This window comes from Pseudonaja textilis, chromosome Z, assembly GCF_049901715.1.
Source record: "Pseudonaja textilis isolate UNSWEBS1 chromosome Z, rPseTex1.2, whole genome shotgun sequence".
Taxonomy (NCBI): Eukaryota; Metazoa; Chordata; class Lepidosauria; order Squamata; family Elapidae; genus Pseudonaja; species Pseudonaja textilis.
Window position 1 is genome coordinate 82,101,938 of NC_142008.1, and position 16,380 is coordinate 82,118,317.

At 34.7% G+C, this 16,380-nt stretch overlaps 1 protein-coding gene across 1 annotated transcript in view; it reads right to left on the minus strand.

The window, feature by feature from the left end:
* Window positions 1-2,384: 2,384 nt before the first annotated feature.
* LOC113448799 (transmembrane protease serine 11E-like) overlaps window positions 2,385-16,380 on the minus strand; it is a 39,473-nt gene continuing 25,477 nt past the window's right edge. Inside the window, exons 5-11 of the mRNA XM_026719599.2 lie at window positions 14,668-14,735; window positions 11,774-11,937; window positions 9,358-9,396; window positions 6,993-7,161; window positions 6,369-6,634; window positions 4,534-4,676; window positions 2,385-3,753 (exon numbers count right to left, since the gene is read on the minus strand). Of these exons, the coding sequence (XP_026575384.1) occupies window positions 3,592-3,753; window positions 4,534-4,676; window positions 6,369-6,634; window positions 6,993-7,161; window positions 9,358-9,396; window positions 11,774-11,937; window positions 14,668-14,735 (1,011 nt within the window). The 3' untranslated portion in view covers window positions 2,385-3,591. The remainder of the gene's footprint in view (window positions 3,754-4,533; window positions 4,677-6,368; window positions 6,635-6,992; window positions 7,162-9,357; window positions 9,397-11,773; window positions 11,938-14,667; window positions 14,736-16,380) is intronic.

The following is a 16,380-nucleotide window of genomic DNA, read 5'->3' on the forward strand; positions in this document are numbered from 1 at the left end:
CTATCTCTATCTCTATCTATCATCTATCAATATATTCTATAGCTATCTATCATCTGTACATACATACATACATATATACATACATACATACATACATACGCTATGTCTATTTATCTATTATCTATCTATCAATCATGTATTATCTCTATCTATCATCTATCATCTATTATATCTGTCTATCTATCTATCTATCTATCTATCTATCATCTATCATCTACCTATCTATCATCTATCTAATCGGGTTTTTTAGCTGCTATCTTAATATTTTTCCCATCTGTGCAGAATTTCCTACCTTTCTGCATTCAGGAAGCTGATATGTACTGGAGGCAATAGAGGTCCCCTACTGTTGCTACATAGCAGTATTTGAAGTATTGATAATCTAGTACAAAGGTGGACTACCTTCAAGTTGATTAGATCTATGCACTTTGTTTCCTAAAATTCCAAGTTCAGCCAACAAGAGTCAACCAGTACAAGAGTCAATAAACAATCCTAGAATTATACAGCAGGATATATTTCAATTCAGGAATTATTTTTCAACGTTACATCAACTTTTTATACAAAAATCAATTTTCAGCTACCTCAGAGTTTAGTTGTTAATAATATTCACATTTAAAAATTTAAATTGAATTTTGTGTTCTATGTTTTAATTGTTGTTAACTGCCTTTAATATCAACTGAATATAAAAGTGGAGAATCAATCAAATAAATATTTTTTCTTTATAAAGCATCCTACTTTAGTTGGAAAAAGAAAATACATGTTATTCTATTCAGAAAAATGTGGGCAAAGAACTTGCCTGTGATGGACAACAGCAAGATACCTCTGTAGTATCTAATTTGCTTCCCTTGTTTTTATAGAAGTCACAATAAGCATATTACTGAAGCCTTCAGGCATCTCCTCCATATTATTTTCCAAATATTTTCTTTGGAAATATTTTCCAAAGTGTCTTGGGATGCTTGCAAGGTGTTTGTCTCTAGTGCTTTATAGATAGGATTTATTGTTGCTGTTGTTTTCTAAGCTTGCCCTCCAGGATACTATTCTTGAATACTGGACTTCCCCTGTTCAATGCTTTATTTGTTTTCACTACAGTTGTTTGAACAGTTTGAATATACACAATTGTATCATAGCATTTATATGTTATTTATATGTTATAGCAAAGGATTATGGTAGTTGTTCCAGTACAATCCAGAATAAATATGTATAACTGTCAGCACTTATATTTCCACTATGCTATTATTTATCACCATTCAGGGAATAGACCTGTTACACGAACTTCATTAGATTCAGTCAAATAAGGGATGAAGGTCTTTGAAACTCTAGTGCAATGTGAGCAGTGCAGTGTAACTGTGAATCTAGGTGATCAGCATGTAATTTATCTATGGAATAGCTGAGAAAATATTTATAGCAATAACTTTATAGGCTGATAAGGATAAGGGAGAGTGTGCTCAAGAGGAGAGCGACCAGTGGGACTCTGTGCTGGGGCACTCCTTGCCAGCATGCCAACTTGCCAGTCTGCTTTTCTGCTGGTGCAAAAGCTTGGTGAGTGAGTGAGTGCAGGAGATCTAGGGTTGGGTTGGCCCAGATACCAGTAGTAGCAGGATCCACCCATGGGGAGCAGAGAAGGAGATAGGGGAAAGGAAAAGTTTATTTTTTAATGTGAATATACATAACTACACATAAAATGAATGTAATAATTTTGTAATTTCTGGCCTATATTTGAACCTAAATATTCATTTCCTTAAGCCAGAAAACTATTTTAAGGGTTCCACCGGGCTCAGAAGGCTGATTTATAGTCTTATACATTTTGAAATGTCATACTTGGCCAACTGGTCCAAAGATTGGAGATATAAATGATTTGTTAGACATATGTTGATACCAGAAAGATAAAGTTTCCCTGGTCACATGGTGTTTATTTTTGGGATTTGTGATCATTAATGACTAACAGATGGATTGCTATGCAAAATTATATTTTTTGTTAGATTGAATATTCACCAAAGAACAGGTTGAACTCCTTGATATGAAACATGTCTTAATAATGTTAATCCCGTTGCATTCAAAAATTTTACTGCACTTTAAACATTATTACTTAGAAATAACAACCCTTAAGCAAGCTTGGATAGCTTCAAAATAGAGCCTTATGAGTGGTATAATTAAAACACATCATTTTTGCTATACTGATCCACTTTTGTCTCACACTTTTCTATAAATTTTGCCATATAAGTTTAAGGAATGGAAGGAAATGTATTTTTAAAACATGTTTCTAACTCTTTAAATTATCTTGGGTTGTATTCTGAGCAACAGGAAATATACAGAAAAAGTAAAGGACAAAGTTGGCAAAAGCCATTATAACATGGAAAACTATATTAGCATTCCTTCTAACAAATGGATTATAAATAAAACACTGGAATTTTTATTTATAATAAAAATCAACTTAGCAAGGTAACTCACTAACATTTTCTTCACTAAATTTCCTCTTCCCTGTCCAAGTAAATGTTATTTAGTTTGAAGTGACTGAATATTAAATGCTTCTAGTTTTGTTTTCCCAAAATGGTTCAGTTAAGAATTGCAATTCAAAGCTTTCTGGAGGGTATCAGATTAGGAGAAGGTCACTGAAAGATCATGATAAACTATATAATTATTCTAAGAAGGTGAGCAATTGTACTTTTATTTCACATTTTATTTGATAGCGATATTGGTGCAAACAATTCTTATTTCAATACTTTCTCAGTCTGCATGGCATGTCTTTTTCCAGGGTTCATGAATTAAGGAAGATCATGGAGAACCCTTCACCCAAGAAACCTCTCCATTTTGGCAATACAGTTGTAAAAGAATTATGTATTTGAGTACTCTAATCCCTGGAAAAGATGATGCAGCAATTCTTCTTGAATAATACCACACACTCAAAACAAAACAAAAGATTGGCCAAATTAGCAAAGCTGTTGGGAGAGTTGAACATTCAGTGTAATCAAGGAGGTACCACAATGCAGCATTTTAAGTATGGGAATAATAAAACAAAATTATTTTGTTAGTTGCAGATGAATACTTCAGTCTATTCATCTTCTTGTATAACTATGAACAGTGTTTATAATATAATGGGACATGGTCATGAAATAATATGAGAAGGAATAGTGTTGATGCAGCAGAAAAACAAATCCCTACTCAACAGAATTTATCAGAGCAGCATGACTGTTTGTAAGAAAAATATCTTGGATCTCATGTCAGACTATATTCATGAACTGGAATTGAGCTTAGTAACAAAATCAGCCAATGAGAGCTGAGTTGAGGGCTGAAACTTAAAGAGAGAATCTGGGCGTTGTTTCTCTCTGTTCTGTGCTCAGCTCTAAAGTGAAAGAGAAACTAACTTGCTTGCTTGCTGAAACCTAGAGCTCTGCTCTGAACCTGAAACCTGTCTGGTTCTGTTTGAGTTTGCTCCATGTTGGAGAAATCTACAACTGGCATTGTAAAATTTATCTATTATGTTTATAAAGAGGTTAAATGAAGCATCAGCCATCTGTGTTTATTTTTCTGGCACTGAATTTACGCTGCAAAACTCTGAACATCTCATACATTAATATAAAGTTACTTGTCATTATTTCAGATTCCTGTATGGAAAGCAATCCAATTTCGATAGTAAGTAACTCGTGTATAGACTCCAGGTTTATTTGGCTTAGCACATTCATCTCCCCAGCTTACTATGCCAACAAGGTACCATATACCTCTGGAATCAGATGTAACCAATGGTCCACCAGAATCACCCTAAAAGGGATGGAAGATCACTTTAGAAAGACCAGGAGAAAAATCTATAGCATATAGAATCATATGATAAATAGATCTGTTTTATCAAACATGATACCATCTAAAATTATTTCCCTTGACATAAGAGCTTTTTAGAGGGAGATATAATAGGGTCATCTGAAGACCATTCTCTCCCTCCTGCCTCCTAAGCCTTCATAGCTAGACTTACTTCCAACTTTAAGGGTTTTAAAATACAAATTAATATAGAAATGGAATAAAATAAATAAAGCAATAAAAATAAAGACCACATATTTCCCATCCTTTCCCATTCTTAGCTTCCCCATTCCTTTCCCCCAGATTTTCCACCATAACCCTAGAACTGCAAAAAAAATGGCCATCCACATTTTGTATCTCCTAGATCACCTCTTTTTAAAAATATTTTTAAAAATTCTGCCTTTATTTTTTATGAATTACTCAAGGTAGCTAATATACATAATACTTTTTTGTTCTATTTTCTCCTGTGAAGTAGATTGGGCTAAGTCATGATAACTGGCTCAAAATTACCCAGATGGCCTTCATGCCTTAAGGCAGGACTAGAACTCCTAATTTCCTATTTTCTTGGTCAGCATCTTAAATACTACACCAAACTGGGTTTTTAAAAAAATCTAAATCTCTGTTACTTAGTTATAGAAAAGGCAGTGTATAAATAAGTGGATTTTGCACCAGCACAAAAATACTCTCAAATTATAATATATGCAGGAACCCTTTGCTGATTTCTAGTAGGTATACTATTATACCTACCTGACAAGCGTCACTTCCTCCTTCCAGGTATCCAGCACAAAGCATTCCAGATGAAATGGCTCCATTATACACTGTTCTTTTGTTGCAAATTTCATTACCTATAATTTTCACTTCTGTTTGTCGAAGTTCACGAACACTGGGACCTGATTTTCAAATAATAATGGAGTATTTTACCCATGAAAATTCACTATCAGGTTATAAAGTAGCACAACCACAAAGCACATATGATCTGTGATTTCATCCATAGTATCAGAAATCCTCAGAAATGGATAGATTGACATTGAAAATTAAACAGAAAGAAGATGTAGAATATTATCAAACATGGAATCTATTTTACCAATGGTTGTAAAAAAGGGATGGAGATTAAGAATGTAAATTTGTATTATTAAGCACATTAAATACCCAGACAACACAATGTTTTTAAGCACTAAGAAATGTATTTAATAGAAAATCAATTAAAAAACAGGAGAAGAAATCCTTTAAATTCTATTCCTTTAAAAGATAAAGATATTTCTGTGATAATTTAGCCTTCTACAATACATTATTGAAACTCAGAACATGGTACAAGCAGTCACTTTCCTATACTCCAGTTGACTAACAGGAAAGAAAAAAATCATCTCGCAGAAATAGTATCATTCTTATTCATTCTCTGGGCAGGGGATAACAAAATTGCCTCACACTACGTAAGAAGAGGAAACATGTAAATTATGTATATAATTTGCAGTACATATATTTGAAAGCAGTTGTCAGGTAACACTCCCCCCCCCCGCCAAAAAAAATCTAAATAGGAATCCTTGAAAGCACCTAAGTTCTTTGGTTAAACTGAAATTCCTTGAAAGCTCAGAACTTTTCCTTGGTCACTCAACTCTCAGGTTTAAGGCTAGGTAGACAGGAAATTTGTTCATTCAGATTAGAATGAACAAAATAAATCCTTTGCATATTTCAGAGAAGTTTCGAATACAATTGAACATGGCTGTTAGGAAATATTGATCTCTCTAGTTACCTCTGAATAAAGAAGTTTTTTTGAATGAGCTAATCTGAAAGGAAATATAATAATTGTGGTAGTTATTTCTTAACCTGTGATTTTTAAAAAATATCTCTGCCCCATCTCTCCCAACCTTTGCAATATTTATGCAGCTTTTCTGCAGGTTTATATTTAGTTTTCTTACAGATGTACATGCATATGAATTTATATAGTCTGCCAAAAAGAAGGCAAACAGAATATCTGGATGGCAACTCATCAGTCAAAAGGCTTAATTACATATTGTCAAAAAGTTCCAATTCTGTTATTCTGTGTTCTAAGTAACACTGTCAGGTAGCTCCATCAGGTCTAGAACCTCAGAATGAAACATTAATTTCCACAATTGAACATTTATGTATTTATTGCTTATTTTTTTACAAACAATTTATTGCTTATTTTTTTACAATTCAAGGTAGCAAAGATGCAACATACCTTCTCACCCTGTTGTTTTCTCTACAACACTTCTGTGAGGTAAAAGTGCAATTGGCCCTCTGAGAGAATGGGGAGGGAGGGGGGGACAGTTGTGCAAGTGGCCCAAAATCACTCAGCTGGTTGCCATTACTATGAAGGACTTGAACTCAAGGTGTCCTGTTTTCTAATCTGGTGCCTTAATCACTAGACCAAATTGCCATGATATCAAGTGTTTCTCTTTCTGAAATCTTTATGGATACATCTAGTTGGGAAGGGAGGTAAGCCCACCTATTAGTGTAATTTGATGTTTCAATAACCTGGGACCAACTCTGCTGTGGTTAACAAATGATCAAAGAATGATTATTCACACAAGCCAACTAGCCTCAAATAGGGAGCTACTAACCATCATCTTTAAGAGCACCAAATCCTGTAACAGCACAAGTGGTATTCTCTGGAAAAATATATGAAGCTTCTGGAAGACAAACACGATGTACAGCAGTTGTAAATTCCACTGGGGATGAAATCTGTACAACAGCAATATCAAATTCATGGTTCATGACATTATTAGCATAATGCTCATGAATGATGATCTGGCGAAGATTCCTTTTCATGGTTGGAGGGCTTAGACGAGCCCCAAAACTACTTGTCCAACTTCTGACATCTCGGACTCTGAAAGACATTAGAGAGTACAGTTTATACAATAAGCACTCTATTTGCATTTTCATTTATAGTAAACAAAACTTCACAATGGTTTCTTGCTAACTGTTTTACATTTTTTCCTGCATTCTCACCACTATCAAACTTCAAGATTAAAAATAAATTCAGTTTATAAAATGAAGTGTTTAGGAATAACAGCAGATGTAAACAGAGATAAAGAGCTAAACTCCCCTTTCCCTTGTACAATTTTAAACATATGAGACAAATTGTGTTAGTGGTATCATCTGTGCATAAATGAAGTGAGGAAATTTTGTTGCTTAAATATGTTGTTTTAATGTAGTCTTAGAGGTATGGGGAAATATTTACTTACCCTCTAAAACAATGAGCAGCAGTCACAAGCCAGTTACTGCTGATCAATGTTGCTCCACAACGGTGAACACCATTCAGCTGGAGACTAGCTTGCCAAGGCCATTCTCCTTCTCCTGCAATAGTTCCTCCATAGATTCTCTCCACAGATCTGTCTAGTCGTGTCCCACAGCCTGCTCCCAACCACAAAAAAGAATTCTTATCTAGTATTAGTACATTTATACTATTAAATTATCAGTCTTATGGAAATGGAGACACAAATAATAGAAAGTAATCAGGAGATAGAGGAAGAGGAGGAGCCATTTGGAAGAGCAAACAGAAAAATAGATGAAATGGAACAACAAATAAAATGCAATGAGAAAAAGGAAATAAAATTAAAAATGATAATAATTGATGTAATAAACCAAGGGGAGAGTATTTTAAAGGTGGTACAAAAGGGAGTAGAATTCCAGGGACAACTTTTTGGGAGAAAGATAGGGGTAAGAGTACACAATTTGAAAATGAGACAATGGAATATAATAGAAAAGGAAGGAATGACTAAGAGGAATGGTTAAAAAAAAAATTAGCTAAAGATGAAAACTTAAAAGAGGAACATGGGAGACAAGCTAGGAAGCAATCAATTAAAACTTTAATGAGAGTGAGAGACAATGGCTAAAATATTATGATTACATATAAATGTGTGTACTATTATTTAGATATATGATTGTTAACTGTAATAAGTGATATTTTTTAAAATAAATAATATTTTATTGTAGAAAAATCTGATGGATACAAAAATAACATGGTGAAATATAGTATAAGATGAAAATAACTAAATTAAAATTGTATAATTTGTTAAATGTAAATAAGATGAACATGAACTTGTTTGTATTAAAAGGTGACTAGAAAGGGATTAATTCAATATGTGTATTAATATTAAACTATGATAGCTAAAAGGGAAAAAAAGATTATGATTCCACATAAATATGTGAAGATGATGAATTATAGCATAAGATAAAAGTAAGTATATTACTATTAGAATTGCATAATTTGCTGATGTAAATAAGATGAATATCACGTTGTTTGTATTAAAATATGACTGGAAAGGGATTTTGCTTGAAATATAATAGTGACACAACTGAGAATTAAAAGGGGTTAAATAATATGAAACTATGAATGAATATTAGAATTATATAATTTGTTAAACATTCCAAATATGACTATTAATATAGTACCCACAACAAAAGAAGTGATGTTAAGAATATAGAGATTGACATAAAAATAAAATATACCCAACCCCCAAAAAGAATGTTAGTTCATTTCACATAATTTCTAATGTTAAAAAATAAACATAAGCACTCTTCTTTGGAAATATGGAGAATGGCCTAATTTTATTCATGTTGACCTGGAAGACATTCTCACTAAAGATGGTGGAATGTATTAAACAGCCATACAGTATTTATTCACTGAATGTTAAGGGAACAGGCAAGGGAGTGTCAAAGCATAATTTTTTTCTGTTCATGTGCCGTCTTGATGTTTTTTTCTTGCCCTAAATTATTCATCCACAGAAAAACAAGAAAAGAATTTCATAATCTATTTTGAATACAGGTCCTCAATTTCTGTATAATTGGGAAAGAATGTGTGTTTCTAGGCCAGGTGGTTATTAAGTGAGTTGCACCCAAATTTATCATATTTTAGCCGTGTTCTTAAATGAATCACTCCAATTATTAAGTGACTCATATGACTATTAAATGAATCTGGCTTACTACATAGATTTTGCCTGTGGGAAGCTAACTGGATAGGTCTCAAATGGTAATGGTGTGACTACAGAATGCTGTAACTATAAAATACTAGGAACTGTCTTTCTGGAAACATTTTTCAAATACAGAATTGCACTTCTGGGTTCAGGAAAGGAAATAGATATGTTTTGCAGGTTGCTGAGGTTAGCTCAGAAATATCTTTTTTCTCCTCTTAGGGAAAAAGTCTATGTAACATTTCAGTTTTGTAGAAATATCTCATCCTTAAGAAAAACATGGGTGATCTAAGTTACAATATTACAAATAAGTGAATTTAAAATTTATTTTCATGATTCATTACTATATAAAAAGTGTCTTGTTTGTCTTCATAATGTTATTTAGTGGAAGTGACTTCAAATGTGATAATCAAGCTGAAAAAACAAATTTGTGATGATTGGGCATACTAGATTAAAAAAGAATTTGAGAATGATGGTGCTTCAACAGGAAAGTCTTATCTTATACAGTAGATGTGTCCAGTATCTCCAGTTATAAAGTTAAAAGCATCTGGATAACAGCATCCAGAGGAAAATGAGGCTAAACACACTATTTTTTAAACAAGTCTGTTTTTAAACAAAAAGCCGTTCTGGTACTTACAACTGTTCAGAAGATTTGTACCACTTTCTTCATTTATTTCTGAAAACAAATATGGAGAAGACAAATGTTTAATTGGCAATAGCAATATTTCCTCAACCTTCATCCTAAACCTGATTCAATCAATCAATTAATTAATCAGAATAGAGCTGGAAGGAACCTTGGAAATCTTCTAGTCTAACCCCCTGCTCAATCTATAGCATTTCAGACAGTCCACTTTCTTCTTAAAAACCCCCAGTGATGAAGCACCAACAACTTCTGACAGCAAGCTGTTCCACTGTTAATTGTCCTCATTTGTTAGGAAATTTCTCTTTAATTCCAAGTTGCTTCTCTCCTGGATTGGTTTCCATCCATTGTTTCTTGTCCTGCCTACAGGTGCTTTGGTAAATAAGTTGATTCCCTCCGCTTTGTGGCAACCTCTGAAATATTGGAATGCTTCTATCATGTCACCCTAGTCCTTCTTTTCTTTAGTCTAGCCAAACCCAATTTCTGCAACTGTTCTTTATATGTTTTAATCTCTTTAGTCATCTTAGTTGCTCTTTTTGAACTTTTTCCAAAGTCTCAACATCTTTTTTGTAATGTGGTGACCAAAACTGGATGCAGTATTTTAGGTGTATAAAACCTTACTAAGGTTTTATAAAGTGGTACTAATACTTCACGTGATTTTGATTCTATGCCTCTGTTTATACCACCAAGGATTGCATTAGCTTTTTTGGCTTCTGCCACACATTGCTGGCTCATATTTAAGTGATTGTCCACTAGGACTCCAATGCCCCTCTCACAGTTAGTCTTCTCATCACTCCTTATCACCCATCCCCTCCCACTTGTGATTGTAGGACTGTAACTTTGTCGCTTATATCCTTACGATTTATATTGACTGTTTCCTTGTATGATTTGATTGTTGATTGTACCCTATGACTAGGGTACATTATGTTGTACATTATGATTCTTGATTCTTAACGAATGTATCTTTTCTTTATGTATACTGAGAGTATTTACACCAACACAAATTCCTGTGTGTCCAATCACACTTGGCCAATAAAGTATTCTATTCTATTCTATTTTGAGCCAGGTTTCGCTTACTCTGTACATATACCTTTGTTTTTCTTGCCTGCGTACAAGCTTTGCTTTTCTCCATATTAAATTTCATTTTATGGATAGGACCCATTATTTAAGTATGTCAATATCTTTTTGGAGCCTGAGCTTATCTTCTGAGATTTAGGCTATTCCTGTTAGCTTAGTTTTATCTGCAAATCTGCATGTCTCATTGTCGGCCCCCATGGCCTCCTGCAGCGCTCTCTTGGCTGAAAACAGGCCAAGGCCCTTCAAGGCCTCCATGCAGCCCATTTTCAGCTTCCCTGGCTTTCTAGATTTCTATAGAAATGTAGTGATCTTTATATATAATGCAACTGTGTCTCTTCTTTTATTTGGTCTGTTTCTTTTGAATAGTTTGTATCCTTCCAGTCATGAGTATCACCCTACCAAATTTCAGTAATGGCAGGTACCAATATCATATTTACCTTCATGTACTACAGTAGTATTTACATGCACTAGTATTTACTAGTATTTATGCTTTTCAATAATCACTAGGAATTTGGGAATATTGGCTGAGGATGTTTTCATACCAGTATCTCCCTTCCAGTAGGGTTGATTTTACAGCATTTTAAATGAGAAATATGAAAAATTTTCTTAAGTTATTTTTGCTCAGAGTAAAACCAAATATCTTAGTACTGTCTTTGTATAAATGATGTTACAGCCATATTAGCCTCAGGAAACCTAAAAATTGCAATGCCACGTCACTCTTTCTGTTGGTTAAAAGTTTTTAATTGTATCTTTCCTGGACTAGTTTTTATGTACTTTAAAGCATTTAAATTTTCATCTTTCTATTATTACAATCACCAGAAAGAAAATAAGATATTTATTAGGAATTTGGTCTCTATATAGACTTTTACAGAAACTATATCAAAAAGTCCTTTATAATCCATTTAGTTGGTTAGCATCATGAATTAACCAACCAACTGATATTCCCATTTGTTGACTAGTACTATATAAGAGTGACTAGTTCATAAAAATAAACAAATAACATAAAGATTATTAGCTTTGGCTCAATGAAATTTTCTCAATATTCTTTGGCAAAAACTCTGTTAATTCCTAATGATAATTCCTTAAATATTAAAAATGTAAATGAAAACCAGGGAACAATTATTAATAGATTGGAAGAAAACCTGAAATCTGTAAGTATTTTATTTACCCACAGGGAAAAAAACTCTGCAATACTATACAAATATCTTAAGCAAGGATAGGAAATGGGTAGTACAGTTTTGATTAAATCAACATATATATTTCAGGTTACAGTATAAGCAAATAAAGCAGTTTAATACATTTGATCATCATTACAAAGGATAGTTGTAACACTTGCCTGAGAGCTTATATGAAGAAATATCAATACTTAAGGGCCATGTTGATGACTTCAGCTTTTTTAGCAAAATATGATAAATATTTGTCCAGAGTATCTCTTTATTATCTGTGGCAATGAACTTAAATATTAGCACCACATCTGCCAGGACACCGTCATTCCCTGGGCTGCAAAAGAATAATACAGACAGCTGACCAAACAAACCAGAATATTTTCTATACTCTGCAGGGGTATTTTTTCATATATATTCACTCACTCACCCAGAAGATTTGCTACTTAACTCATTGCCTCTTGGAAATAAATGGCACTGGGCAGATACCAGGAAATAATTTGATATAAATTTGGATGACGCTATCAAAAATAGCTATGATTTAGAATGGGGAAAATATAGGGATCTTTGAGAGGAATAAAGTTTTCCCCTGTTTTAACTCTTTGCCCTTCTCTTTTCATGTGCCCATCTTGCAATTAAGCTTTATTCATTGGCGGTTGTTTGCCTATGAATATTTGCCCCACAATTTCCAGAAATAGTGTTATGCTGAAAAATATGGAGGTGAGGAATAGAAGCAGGATAATTCCTTTCACCTGCCTAAATAGATAAGTAATTAAAGAAGACCACACTGCAGATTTCCCAGACTTCATTGAATGTTGATCTGCCAAAATAAACTTTGAATAAATGGGGTATTTTTGGACAGCCCTAAAGGAATGCCATCTTAGTATATGCTCAGTTTAAAGCCAAATCTTATAGATTAAGAGAAACAAAATTATAATTTCCTGGTATGGACAGTGATGTCATCTTTATGTTTCTAAAAATTTATAAGTATTCTTCAGCAGAAAAGGCACAGTTTTAACAATGATCCATATTCCAGGTGATTATGCTTTTTGATTAGACAGAAAAATTGAGTAAGTCTTATACAAATGGGTCTAAGCCAGGGGTGGGATACGACGGGGTTAACTACCGGTTCAGGATTTATGAGCTTCCCTGCAGGCTGCGAGCCGTGCACCTGTAAATCAGCAGCAGCAGTTGCCTGCAGAGAAGCAGCCTTTGAAACAGCCCTCTTTTCTTGCTTTTCCAACTGCAGCTGTGCCTTGTTCAGCAGCTGAAGTTGAAAATCAGGAAATAAAGATCGGGAAAGAGCCCAGGTGGGGGGGTTGGCAAAAACATCAGCAGACATAGAAGCGGTTCTATGTCTGCTGCTCTTCAGAGCTACCAGTTCTACAGAGGCGGACAGAACTGGTAGAAACCCACCCCCAGTCTAAGCCATCACTGTTACAATTTGCCACGGCCAACTCACTGCAGGAAAACATGATGTGGGACAACTCACTGTGGCTAACTTGCTGTAGGACAATTCAAAAGTGGATAACTCAAGAGAGGAACAAGTGAATTGCAGCAAGCCTTGTCTTGCTTTAGATTTGAATCTTCTCAATTTAGAAGTTCTGGAGACTGGGTGAAGTTTACTAGTCCTTCTCTTGAGCTATCCCAAATTGAATTATCTATGATGAGTTGCCCCACTGTGAATTAATGGTGAGTTGTCCACAGTGAGTTAGCCACAATGAGTTGTCCTGCAGCAAGTTGGCTGTAGCAAGTTGGCCATCGTGAAACAGCCAGGGAGAGTCAGCTGGGAAGCATTGGCCACGGCAAGTTGTCCCATTCCTTGTACAAATGGTTCAAAAAATAAATCGAATATCAATTTCTATTTTTGCTTTGGAAATTAGACCCACACGGATCTTTTTTGTTTGTTTCAGTTTCATTTTAATAAATCTAGTCACATGTTTATATGTGTTTGAGCATACTGTGTATTGTATTAGCACCATCAATTAAATTCAATTAGGCCAGATACATATCATGCCACATCGCACAAAAGCCTACTCTTACCACTTGTTCACTGAAATACAGTGAACTTTTAATGTGATGTTAGGCTTAACAAATCTACATGGAGGAATCTATTCAACTGTTAAAGAAAGGTGTTTTCTCTCTCTCTCTCTCTCTCTCTCTCTCTCTCTCTCTCTCTCTCTCTCTCTCTCTCTCTCTCTCTGTGTGTGTGTATGTGTGTGTGTGACTGCATAGTAAGAAAGGGTTTCTGTTTTGAGGTTAGGGAAGCAAATTGTAAATCTGTCGTATAACATACATAGGACTTCCATGAGAAGAACTTCAAGAACCTTCCTAAAATGTTCTCCAATCTACATCAATTAGAGGGTTAATCCTGATTATGCCTGTCTCTTTGTTTATTATGGAATGTTTTCAGCCCATGAATTCTTCAGCAAAAACAGTGGACTGTACAATAGTTATATGAGTTCCTAGTATTTGTCCACCTGCTGGTCTTGCCTTGAAAATTTCCTCAAATGTTTATATGTTTAGATGTTTCAGGGTGAAAAGGTAGAATTTAGTTCCGATCCTCCCAATCCATCAGTTATCCAAAAAAAATGAGAGACAAACTCAATTAACTTAAATCAAATATAACAGTTATGGAGGTTTAATTAAGCTATTTTTAAAATATTCATATGCTAGCTTTAGGGTTGTAAGTCAGATGATATTGATTCCATGATTAAAAACTTATCTAAAGACAAAAATATAAAAGGCAACAGGCAGTAGTTACACCAAAGGACATGTCAGTTAGTTGGGTTATTTTCATTATCCATTATAAATTGTGACAAAGAAAAGATGAACATATTCTAAAATGCCTCCAGCTCCTAGGTGTTAGACTACAGCTAGCATCATTATGCTAGTTTTGAATGTGTGGCTGATTGATGGAAATGAGGCTGAGAAACACCATTTGGGGGAAATAACTCAGATCTATTTCTTAATGCTATCTGGGGCCATTTGATTTAAAAATTCATTCTCATGTCATTGTTAGCAATTAATTCAACGTCTATTCCTGAGTGGAATGTTATCTACATACCTTAACCTGACAACACGTGCATTAATGAGCCTTTTTTCTAAAGGAGTAGCTTGAAATGCTTGCTTAATCTGTTGAAAGGAATGAACAGTTGTGTTTGTTATAGAAAATTTATTAAACAGAATAGAAATGAAGCAGTTCCCCTAGGTCTATGTCTCAAAGTCTGCAAGATGATGGATACAATGTGCCTATCAGAGCCATACCTGTTGCTACCTCAATCTCTGAAGCTGGCCCCAAGCGAAAATCTTTTACTCAGAAGCTGGTGAAAATGTTTTCCTTTGATTTCACATTCTTACAGTTATGCCATTATTTGAATAAAACACTTCGGCTTTTCTGCCAGCAGGTCAGCCTCTTCTAGATCTCTGGAGATCTTCAAAAAGTCAGTAATCCATGGGAAATGGGGTTGGAAGGAGAAAGTGACATCTGAGGTGCTAGCAAAGCAGGCCCAGCCTGTGGAGACCCAGTGGCACAGGATGGGATGGGGGAAACAACTGTGGGGACCCCAGGGGAGCATGAGGTATCTCAGTGGATTCAGGGAGGCTTCCGGTGGTCTGCTCCAACACTAGGCCCCACATGCTGTTCCCCAGCCTCAAATACCTCATGTGCATTTAAAGACCTACACATTTGATTAACAAATGCATTGGAGAAAGCAGGGAATGATCACATTCATTTAACATGATTCAATCAAATGAATCCCCAGGTTCATTTGGCAGGTTTTATTACATTTATAACTGTATAATGAGAGTAAGGGAGGGTCTCAGAGAAGTTCTACCTTAGCAGCACACAAGCCCCGTGTCATGTTCACCATGGCCACGCTCACCCAGTCACATGACCACTCAGCCATACCTACCCAGCCAGTCATTAGGGCAGAGAACTGGTTGTTAAATTATTTGAATCCCACCACTGGCCTCAGCAGAAATATAGTATCAAGAGAAGTCTTATTTCACTCAATTCAGAGTTTGGCAGACCACAATCAGAATATTATAGCAAGTTCTGGGAAACATGTTTTAAAAAGAACACTAAGAATCTGGAGATGTGGAGAAAGAATGATTTAACAATGGAATAAACTGCCTTAGAAAGTTGATGACTTTTTCAGTAGATGGCTATATTATAGTGAATAATTCCTATATTAAGAAGGGATAACTTGATCTCCAAACTCTCTTCCATTCCTTTCATTCTCCTATTATCCTTTTTTATGGGTGGTTGGATAAAAGGATAGGAAACCCCACAAATTTACCATTCCCCTAAGAGAATTTCTTTCTAAAAAGAATAAATCTGGATCTGCAATAAAGAAATAAAAATTAAAATAAATCAAACATGTACACTAAAGATAAGCCTGCTTGGAAGTCCTTTAAAATCCTTCCACAAATGGAAGCTATTAAATTGTAGTATTAGATGGTCCAACCAGAATGAAATTGAGCTGTAAAAAGAGTTGCACATCTATTTAACTAACTAGCCTTTATTGACCATTTGAATGGGAATTTCCTCTAAGCTAGTCACAAACTTATATTTGAAATAGAGGTGACAAAACTGCAACTTTACAATGAACCCTGGTGCAATCTCTGTCCAATTATCAAACCAAAGGATTGGCATGTTGAGCTAATTTAAGTATGTCATCCAATATTTTGCTGGTATTATGATTTGCTCTAAGTGTTAACTTTTAATTTAATGACTCCTTATTAGAGCTGTCTTAACTTTGGGCCAGGCTTGTTTAAT